At 41.8% G+C, this 11,161-nt stretch overlaps 1 protein-coding gene across 5 annotated transcripts in view; it reads left to right on the top strand.

The window, feature by feature from the left end:
• Nucleotides 1-2,158: 2,158 nt before the first annotated feature.
• The window catches only part of sin3aa (SIN3 transcription regulator family member Aa), a 41,430-nt gene continuing 32,427 nt past the window's right edge, over nucleotides 2,159-11,161 (top strand). For 3 of the 5 annotated variants that reach the window (XM_034236135.1, XM_034236131.1, XM_034236134.1), the window contains exons 1-5: nucleotides 4,583-4,822; nucleotides 6,507-6,723; nucleotides 8,527-8,724; nucleotides 9,166-9,272; nucleotides 10,529-10,838. In XM_034236135.1, the coding sequence (XP_034092026.1) occupies nucleotides 6,538-6,723; nucleotides 8,527-8,724; nucleotides 9,166-9,272; nucleotides 10,529-10,838 (801 nt within the window). In that variant the 5' untranslated portion in view covers nucleotides 4,583-4,822; nucleotides 6,507-6,537. Of the gene's footprint in view, nucleotides 2,203-4,582; nucleotides 4,823-6,506; nucleotides 6,724-8,526; nucleotides 8,725-9,165; nucleotides 9,273-10,528; nucleotides 10,839-11,161 lie in introns of those variants that run through there. The other 2 variants (XM_034236132.1, XM_034236133.1) reach the window with 2 other exon arrangements.

Here is an 11,161-nt window from a genome sequence, read left to right as displayed (position 1 = left end):
ATCAGCTGGTTGTTGTTTCAGTTTTGCCTTTCACAAAATTGCTCTCAACCGGCCCGGCAATAAACGGTGGAAAACCACGTAGTGTTTGCGAGGAAAGAAGAAGCATATCCACTAGCGAGCCTCGTATTTCCCTTCAGAGTTAGTGGAGATCAAAACAGCAAAAAAGGAGTTCATACATTTCACAAGCCTTTAGAAACAAAACCGTAATGAATGCTAATGTTGCTGCTTGTCGAATGAAAAGGCAACTGACCTCAGCAACAACTTTATAAAGTCATAATGTCGAGATTATAGCTGCTCCCAAACAAAGGAATCAATAGCTACAGGTTTAAATAATTAGGTAATGGGTGTAGGTTTTGAAGATTTCTAAACTTCCTAGAATCAAACCTAAACCAAAGTCTTCTTTCATTACAAGGTAAAGATTACCATTCATTTGAGCTGACAGCTGAAGGACAAACACCTCTTTTCTTTTGAAACATAGGGCTGGGGGTTGCAGTAAGACTCCTACACTGCTGCAAACACTCAATAAATACAGTGAATTTAGCTAGACAGTGGGCCTTTCAAACCACACCAAAGTGAGCAGTGTAAGCATCAGCGTTGAAAAAAGAATACCCACAAAATAACGTGTACTACTCCCAGTACTGTGTAACACTGCAGCCGTGAAGCATGCTGGGAGCAGTGTGTGGGTATTTCTCTCTCAACAATGCTTATTTTTGGGTGTGGTATGACGTCCTCTGGGCAGAATTACCGCTCTCTGCTCAGTATAACAGAGCAGTTAAGCTGTCGGAGATCAGTATTCAGTGTAAGCAGAAACCTTTTGTTTAGTATTGATCTAATTTACCCTGAAGCTGAGTCGATGTTTCATTTGGCTTGTTGTTGCCGTGTTCACGTCTTAACAACATTCAGATGCTATAACCCTTTTGTATAGATGGAACACCTTTTTAAAGATCACTGTCAGTTTTCAGTTACTTTTAAATGGTATGCCAGTAATTTACAATGTCACTGAATCACAGGCCCTTAATCCTACACCTGGAGATATACTACAAATAATAAACGTTTAGATCAAAGACCTCTAATCATCCCATTTAAAGCCTAAAGCTAAGATGTAGAAATAATGACTTTTTCTGTATTTGTCAATGTAGGGCAGAGTACATCTTACAAACTACAAATGTAAACCATGTGAGATATAATGTACTTGTTTTGTGTGAATATATTGTGGGTTTTTCAGAAAGTGTCACATTGTTGCATACAACTCAGCCTTCAATACATGAATGGAGCTGCTGCAAGTTTGAAATGATAGTATTCCCTTCTGGCAATAGTGTAATTTGAGTTGTTTCCTTAACTTCAATCTTCAGAAGAAAAAGGTAAACAATTGACATTATACTTTTTATAATCACAGCATTGTTACCTTATTAGAGGCCTTGGGAAAAGAGGATTCAAAGCAAAGTTGACAGTGTATTTTCATTTATATAATATTTGACTGGTGCAATAAATGTACAGAAATTCGAAGTATCTAAAGTGAAAGCTTTAAAAAAAAAAAGCAGATACAAGCCGTTTCAAATTGTTGTATTATTTTATCTAGCTTTAACATTACGGATCATTTACATATTAGCACTATGTTAATAGTGTAGCTGGTTCTGTTAGGGCTTCATTGAATTAGGTTTATGATGAGAGGAAATGTTACTTAATTGGGGAAAGAAATGACAATTTATGGCAAAAATAATGCTGAAAATGTATAGGCCCCTCGTTATTGTCACTTGTAACCATGACTGTGTATCTTTTCTTTTCTTTCTTTGATTGTAAAGATAAGTCATACGTTAACGAAAGCTGAATCTGCCAAATATGTAGTCAACTATCTTGCTCTGTCAAAAATGCAGTGGAGTAAGAAGTAGCCTTTAGTGGAGTAAAGTATTAAAAACTAAATAAAGAGGGCATACTAGTAATAAAGTATACCTATATCAGTTTATTAGATGAGCCTAACAACATAAGGCCACAGTTCCCAGTGGGTTCTCTTCACTGTGGAGATGGTGAGGTTAGATGATAGCCATGGAGACTCTGTTGTTTCCCTGCTGCTGCTTCACTTTTAGCGGGTGATATTCAAAATAAAGTGACGTGGATGGCAGTATGCGCCAATGCAAGCGGAGGGGGGCGTCTCCAACTATTTTGTTACAAACACGAATCCGGAGTAAGGAGTCTTTTTCCTGGGTATGTAACAGCTGGTTAAACTAAATAATACCATTGTTATTGCTGCTATTACAAGTGAACGATGTTTATGTCGAGACGGAAAGTGTCTTGGGGTCAGTCGCGCCTCGTTGTGTCTTTAAATGAATTGAAGGGGGCTTTTTACGGTCGTGAACGACAACAAAATAGCCAGGAACATAACACGATAGATGGCCAAATCTGCAGGACGTCGTTTTGTGGGCTTGTAAACACTCTTTCCGGGCTGTGTTGTAAATGTGAGGCATCTCGCTGTCTGGAAACATTTTGTCTGCAGCGATGTGTGAGCATACGCTAATGGATCCGTAGGGGGGAGGGAGTTGTTGTGGTGAGGCAGGTTAGACATTTTACTCCCCACTATTGAAGTAAACAAAGAATAGGATTTGTTTGGTGCTCGGTCGCCCTATTTCTCTGCAGAGAAATGTGTCTGCGTGTTATTTGGGATTGCGGAGAATGGCCGATGTTTCGACACAGGCAGCGACGCCGTAGTTCCCGTTCCGTTTGACTTTGGCATTGTTTAGTAAGGGCAACTGGATCGGATCTTTGCCGCCCTGAAAATATGCAGTGTCGGGTCGCCTATAGGCCCTACTTCACCGTGAGTGCCCACCAGCGTACATGCAAAAGCGTCAATTACCAGATGATGCATTATATTAGTGCCTTTTGTTTTGAGAGTGCAGACTGTAAATACGCACGTCGACTGACGCGGAGTGCATGCAGGGGGGCTGATCCTCCTCCGTGGGCACCGTGTTGTTCGGAGAGGGATCTCCACAGCCTTGCATGCTTTTGCACAAAACTTAAAAATACTTGCTAAGCTGCCAAAGAATACTCGAATAGTGCATTTAAATTAAAATTTTCAAAAATATGTTTGTGGTCAAAACTGCTCTCGGTCTGGAGCATACGTTTTGCAAAAGAGGCTAGCAGTAATGTGGGGAAAGCCAGTCGGGAGTGTGTGTGTGTGTGTGTGTGTGTGTGTGTGTGTGTGGTGTGTGTGTGTGTGTGTGTGTGTGTGTGTGTGTGTGTGTGTGTGTGTGTGTGTGTGTGTGTGTGTGTGTGTGTGTGTGTGTGTGTGTGTGCGTGCGTGCGTGCGTGCGTGTAGCCTAGATGGTGCTGCTGACTCCTCTGCCTGCCAGGCTGGAATGAGGAATCCCGGGCTGGTGTTGCAGCTCCGCCTGTCGTGGGCGATGGTTTATTTTGGAAGTTCCACCTTTTTGGGATTTGTAATGACGGTTGAATGCAGTGATTGGCTGAAGTGTTTAAAAGAGGCGGGACCCGAGTGCAAAAGCAAACTCCCTCATACAGAGTCACGTGTTACCAAAGTCCAGGAAGTAGGCTTGCTAGATATGTAGAAAGGACTCACTATGCAGAATATAATAATACATAATAAAATGAAATGTTTGTGTCCTACCAGGTTATTTTAATACTAGATATTTTGTATTTTAGATATAAAGCAAGATGTTGAATCTATATTTACATATAGTAAGATACACTTTAAGGCTGGGTTACCAAGGGTCACACAAGGTAAACATGTTCTGTCTCTGTCCTGCAGAGGGGTCATGTGTAAAAACGGAGTATTGAGACCTTTATTATTTATTTTGTTTAATTATACTCACATGTTTTATCAATTTACCACAAACCAACGGACACAGAAACTCTGGGGCTAGATAATATCCTAGTAAAGGAGTACTACTTGTTTTGTGCAAAAATAAAGCATCGTGGACTACTTTATGAAAGGAGATGCTCCAAAATACAAATACATACACATAAATATTAACTGACGAATGGATATAAACAATTTCCGAAAATGTACAATATAAATGTTCTAAATACTCCTTGACAACAATTCTAAGCTATTAGTATTTGTATTTATGGAGAGTGATACTGAGTGTGTGCTTGTGTATACATGGGCAAGCAATGCAAGATCATTTTTCCAGTCAAGTTTATTAAAACATGTGCATTTCAAAAACAATTGCTTAATGCAACCTCTGATTCTTTTTATTAACAATATTATACAAATACAACAAGTCCATCATGAATACTTGCAGTCTTGGAAGAGTCATGTAGGAATACCGGTGTGCAGATATTGTGCAGGATAATAAAGTCCTGCAGGACAAAGAGACAGGCTTGTCATAAAAAACACAAAAAGTAAGATACGAGGACTTATTTTCATTAACAAGCTTGTAGTTGTGTGGACACACCATACAAGCGGGACTCCTGCTGATATTGTCGCGCTTCAAGTCAAAATGGGCGTGCATGGATACTGTGCGAGGAAATCCTTGATTGACAGTTCAAGCTGTCAAATCCGGGGACATCACTCCGCCCTTCCGTGGAGCCTCTGAACAAACCGACCAATAGCGAGTGTCGGGGCGGGGCTACACACGGAAACCCCGCCTCCTCCCAGAGCCAACCGAACGGTTGTTTTCCTCTCTCGGGGAGATTTTCACTTTGCAGCTTGAACTGTTTATTTTAAAGCACACGCCGATGATAAGTTGCTTTTAGCATATACATCACTGTGGTATCTTCCCCGGCCTGAGGAGTAAGCAGGTAACCAGAAAAAGAACGGATAATCAAAGCATCATTTGCGTTCTTCAGCTCGCTATTTGGGAGAGGGGTGAGTTCATTCAGCAAGCTAACACAGCTTTAGCTATATCTACCGTTAGTAGCCGTTTTAAGTACCCCACATGGGAAATCAATGTTGCTTTTAATCTCTATTACCTCAAACTAGACCCGACATGAGTTCTCTAATAAATCGATAACTAATGCTGGCTTTAGATGTTACAGTAACAGCGAACCAGCCGCTAATGGTTAGCTGCATGTGCTTCCCTGCTAGGTGCTCGGTGTCTGGGGTACTCATGTTGTTTACATTAGCCAGCTAGCTAACTGGCAGCTCACAGCCACTGTCGACAAAACAAGTTATCCTTGTAGTTAATACAAAAACTGCTTTCGTATACTTCAACGTAGAAAGGCAGCCAGGAGGCGAGCAATTCAGCTACTTTTCATGCTTACCTGTTTGAAATGGAGTGTAATTTGCTGCTGTCCTGCGCCACGCTCTAAATGGCGGGCGTCAAGAAAGCGTCGTGGCTGTAACTCGAGGTCGGTGCTTGTGATGCCAGGCCATAAAGGGGATGGTGAAGCGCTGTTGTTAGCATGTGTCTAGCAATCATATATGCATTTGCCTTTTTGTGACTAACGATATTAAATCAAGTTAAAATGAAGTATCTACGAGCACCACAGCCTCGTTTTCGTTGGCCGCGGCTGTTCAGAGCGAGACTCTATAGTTGTCGAGTCCACTTTAGCTTGACAGTGTCACTTTTTCTCGACGTTGGGGGTTTGAAACGTACTTTATTTTCTTCCCCGTCGGGTTTCTGAGCTTTCTCTTTGTTTTAACGCAATTCATTGACGTGTTTATGCAGTTGTTGCTGTCTTGAGGAAGTTGTGAATGGCAGGCTGGCTCCCCCACGTTCCCACAGCGAGCACCTGTTTGTTGCATCGGTGACGTAGGCTGTCTTGTGTTTCATTGGCTACGGAGACTGCAAGCTTTACATTCAAGGCATGGTAACATTTAGAGGCATTTAATCATTGCGTTATCCCTCGGTGTGGTGATCACCTCACTTTTTGTACAGTACATGAAAGACCTTGGGGATGAAGTTGCATGGTGTTTAATATGTGTGTCATGCAGAATAGTATCATTATTTATTACTTGGATAACCAAGAGTTGTACGTCAGGGATATCTGCAGTTGACAGGAGGAACTTAAAAAGATGACAAAGTAGGTCAACTTGTAAAAATAAAATGATGATCTCATAAAAAATGTCAACAATTTGAGTGTACTGTTTATATCTGTGCCACAATCATTTTCTTACGTAATGCAGTTCAAGGCTGGAGCTGATCAGCACTCTGTACGCTTTTTGAGTAACATGTGGCGTCTGTTAGCTTATTCAAAAATGTAATCAGTGACAACACACATACACCTATTTTCAAAAAGAAAGTACGACACCAAAATCGACATGGGCTATAACATGTTAGTCAATCAATACACTCCCATGTAGTTGACCTCTGTTTACCCTCAGGCCACTAAAAGCATTGGGTGTTTCATCGGATTTATGGTAATAGACTATGTAATATTTGTCTTCCCAAGCTTAACAACAGAAGCCTCTAACTGTATGTATCCATAAATTCACTTTTGAAGTAAAAAAAGAACTGCCATATGCTCCACAAAAAAGCAATAAATGAAATCAAGTGGTTGATTTAATGGATTCCCGCATTAAATGATCTCCATATGCTTTTTATCCGCAGGTCTCTCAGCTCTTACGAGTATGAGTTCATAATGAAGCGGCGACTGGAGGATCAGGAAACGGTTTTTGCGTCCCAGCAGCGGCGCCTCGCTGGCAACGCGGAGGCTTTCCAGCATCGGGTCCTGGCACCTGCCCCTGCCCCGGCTGTGTATGAGGCCGTGCCCGACAACATGCAGCCTACAGCAGGCGTCCAGTACTCCGTCCCCCAGGGATACCAGGTTGGCTCTGCTCGTCCACTGCAGATCTGTTTTAAGCTTACTGACTTAAGAGTTCAAAACTAGGTCAAACAGCAGTTTTAAGTCATTTTTTGGCTCATAGATTAGTTTAGATCAGTTTGTGCTGCCTGTTAGAGACTAAAGCAGATGTTTCTTTCTGTAATCTTCCAGCATGGCTCCCTTTTTATTGATTTACATCAGGGGTGTCCAAACTTTTTTCACCGAGGGCCACATACAGAAAAATATACGAAGGGCTGGGCCACTCACTAGAGGTATATTGCCTCATAAGTTCAGTTATAAGTTAGCAAAATCAATCAAATGTAGGTAAAGTATTCTTGTGAGTGTTGGCAGCTGATCCCTTAAAGGTCCCATGTCATGCTTTTCCGGTTATTACCGTCTCCTTGTGTGTTATGAAGGTTTGTATGCATGTAAACGGTGTGCAGAGTCAAAACCCTCAAAGTACACCCTGTAGCGAGTAAAACGCCTCGTAGAAGATACGTCATTGTCCATGGTTTACTTCCTGGGTATTGTGACGGAGGAATGGCCAGTAGCCGCGTCCAGAGCTATGACGTGATACGGTCATGCGTTACCCGGAACCAAATGGACCAATCCGTGGAGCCGCTATGTTACGTCCGCGGAGCCGTTACGTTAAGCCTCCGCTGATTGGTCCAAATTGACCAATCCACGGACTTCCTCACACACACACTCAGTGCAGGCAGCTCTGCTGATTTCTCCTCCCTGGCTGCAGGCTGATAACAGACAGTTGGGATCGCGGCGAAATTCTCTCTGCAGACCCATTCTCACTGCAGACCCATTCTCTCTACAGACCCATTCTCACTGCAGACCCATTCTCTCTGCAGACCCATTCTCTCTGCAGACCCATTCTCACTGCAGACCCATTCTCTCTGCAGACCCATTCTTCTACAGCACCCATTCTCCTGAACCATCTCTAGACCCATCTTCTCTGCAGACCCATTCTCTCTGCAGGACCCATTCTCTCTGCAGACCCATTCTCACAGCGTTTATCAACCCTTTTCTTACTCAATATCAAGCCACACTTATTGTTTTTACTTCGGCTGTGACTTTGTGTGTGCTCAGGATGAGTTTGGCTGTGTTTCGATGTGTATCGCTAAACAAGGAAACCACACCTCCACGGCAGGGAGGGTGGGGCTGGAGCTATTGGAGCTATTGGAGCTACAACGAGCCGTTAAAGGCAGAGAGTGAAATTCAGTGAATACACGTAGTTTACAGAGATGCTGTCTGAGAAACCAATGTGAGTTTGGAAAATTGCACAATTTAAATCTATTTTAAATAATAAACCTCAACAATGAAATTATGATCAGTGGAAATGGCCATGACATGGGACCTTTTTAAAAACAGAAGCCTCAGATTGATTATAATAAGGAGAAATAGGAAGGGTGTATTTCATTTCATTATGTAAATAAGTAATTTGTCTTTTTTCTTATCAACTAAGATATGTTAACTTAATTTACTGAATTTATTTGAAAAGTGGGCTTATTAACACATGAATACTACTGTGTAATTTATTTGTACATTTGTATTTAAGAATTACAATATAAAAAAAGCTAAAGTTTCATTTGTGGGCCATATTCCATTATACCTTTTGAATTTGCTGAGGGAAGGTTCATAATGGGCCGCATTTGGCCCCCGGGCCGTAGTTTGGACACCCCTGATTTACATGCTTGTTTTTGTTGTGATTATTCCTATTACAACCATGTCACATTGCTATCCATCATTTAACCCACCTGATATACTGAAGTTAACTTCTTGCCATTGCTGTCATAGGTATCTCTGCTCTCCCAGGTTCCCACCGTGCCCCAGAACAGTGGCGGGCATGGGCATGCTCCGAGCCCAGTGGTCCACGGGGGGTCCCACCACCACAGCCCAGCAGTCCAGTCCCACGGGCCCTCAGTGATGTCAGGGCACAGCCACACAGCTGCTCCCCTGGCCTCGGCACAGGGCCAGCAGTTCCAGAGGCTCAAGGTCAGTCAGCCCGTTTCATTTTGACAGATTCTCACACTTGTCACGTCCCATGTAAAACCCAGCAAATGTCACTGAGTTTTCATGTCAAGGAAGTTAGCGTAAGTTGTGTATTAAAAATACACCATAAAAAAATGTTGATTTGTTAGATTCTACTACTTTGGACCAATGTTATGGTTGGTAAAAAAGGCTGGTTTACTCTTTACCCCTGTTTGAAATAGTTAGTGGAGCTAATAATGAACACTTTAAGACCTGGGTTATAATATTAGTCTATTTACTCAAGATTTCAAAATGCAATGCTGTGGTTAATTGTCACTGTTGATTTGTTGTATGATCTAATAGCTCTTTTACTTCTTGAATATTGGGTTATATATCACAATCAGTGAATCTAGAAGGAAACAGATTGGCAGATGTTGGTGAAATTGACTTTCCCTCTTCCCTCAGGTGGAAGATGCTCTGTCTTACTTGGATCAAGTGAAACTGCAGTTTGGGAACCATCCTCAGGTCTACAATGACTTTCTGGACATAATGAAAGAGTTCAAGTCTCAAAGGTGAGGCCAATGTTTGAATATAGAGAAAAATGTAGTGGGAATTAAGCCAGAATCTATATTTTAAGTGTCCTTACTTTTTCTGTCCTACCTTTTTAACTACAGGGTCATGGCACCTAATAGAACAGGTCTTTTAAATGTAGAAGCCAAAGGAAAGGGCCATACATCTGAAATAGACTAGTTTTTTTTTGCATAATAGCAATTTTACCAGAACCATTCCCCCAAAAAAACGTGACGTCAATTTCTAGCCTTTCAATCTTTCCATCTTTGTGGCCTCCACAAAGACCATTAGTATGTTTTCGCTGACCTCATTGCTGAGAACGGCCGGTCTGTTGTCCCTGTCACAGGTGGTAGGTAAAGCTGGCATTTGTTTAAAAACAATCTGAAGTTCAAAGGGTATGCTCTGCTCTTTGTTTGGTAAAACTCTCAATGCCCCTCGATGTTGGCAGCCTTTGAATGCACCCCGAGTCACATCCCAAGTACATTAGGATGACTGTCGCTGCTGCATCTGTCAGATTAGGAAAATACACTATGATGAGATTTTGACTAAATATAACATCATTATTTTTCAAAACAACTTGTAAGTCAGAACCCCCGACAGCATTGGTTTCGCTTTGAAACAACTTCTCTATTTTCTCTAACTAACAATTGATCAAAAACTGTTATTTTGGTAATTTGCTATTTATGAGCTAATAGCAATATTTAGCCATTTGTGAATGCACATTAATACGGGGCCATTTTTTGCTAAGAGCGCTTGATAACTAGAAGATATGGAAGGATCTAAAGGCACCATTTTGCTTATTTGAGTGTGTACAAACATTCACATGCAGAGGTTCCATAGCTGCTAGGTTGTCACTTGCACTTCCTGAAAAATGTAACCATTTATTTGAGTTTTAATGACTTGTGTTTTATCCCACATGCATCAGTTAAAAAGATTGATAACGGAAAAAGTGAATGACAGATTATGGACACTCCAACAACCTACTGGTTAAATCATTAAAAACTGTCCTACACTGTAGTAAGATTGGGCCAGGTTTCTTTCAACTTTTTAGTAGTTACAATCTGATCCTTAACCAACAAAACTTAACTTGCAAACTTACTTTTGTTGAGTCAGGGTTATTAGGATTCATGTATTCAAGATGTCGCAGTATTTAAAATTAAAAATTAAACATAGGAGCTTCAGTTAAATACTTGATTTACAGGATACCAGATATGGTGGATATAAATTCATTCTGTCTTTTGTGTTGCTGTTGTTCCAGTATTGACACCCCGGGGGTCATCAGCAGAGTGTCACAGCTCTTCAAAGGTCACCCTGACCTCATCATGGGCTTCAACACCTTCCTGCCGCCGGGCTACAAGATCGAGGTCCAGAGCAACGACCTGGTCAACGTGACCACGCCTGGTCAGATCCACCACATCACCCCGCATGGCATTTCAGTCTCAAACATCCCACTAACAGGAGCAGCGCCCCTCCATACGCCCCAGCTCCCGTCTGCTGCTGCCACCACCACCACCACCACCACCGCTCCGCCCCTTCTGACGCAACCCACCCCCGCCAAGATGAGCAAGGTAAGAAACTGAGTGGACACCTGCAGACTTGTACAAACAATAGCCAAAAATCCCAAAATATCAATTGTTATTCCCTTCTCCACTATCTTGTTTGAAAACAAATACAAATCAGATGTTTTGCAGTTCACAGGCATGACGTGTTAGCATCTCAAGGGTCTCTTGACAAAAAGCAATGGGAATTTTTCATTGGCTTTTGGAATGAGTTCAATGACAGACAAACGTTTATGATAATTACACATTTTGTTTGGCAGGATCATTTCCACATTCAAGTCAAAGCGTAACTGCAAAAGCCAGAGGGTATAACGCTATAAACAAACTACAGC

The sequence above is a fragment of the Gymnodraco acuticeps genome, unplaced genomic scaffold (genome assembly GCF_902827175.1).
Source record: "Gymnodraco acuticeps unplaced genomic scaffold, fGymAcu1.1, whole genome shotgun sequence".
Lineage (NCBI taxonomy): Eukaryota > Metazoa > Chordata > Actinopteri > Perciformes > Bathydraconidae > Gymnodraco > Gymnodraco acuticeps.
This window is presented reverse-complemented; position numbering and strand designations above follow the sequence as displayed.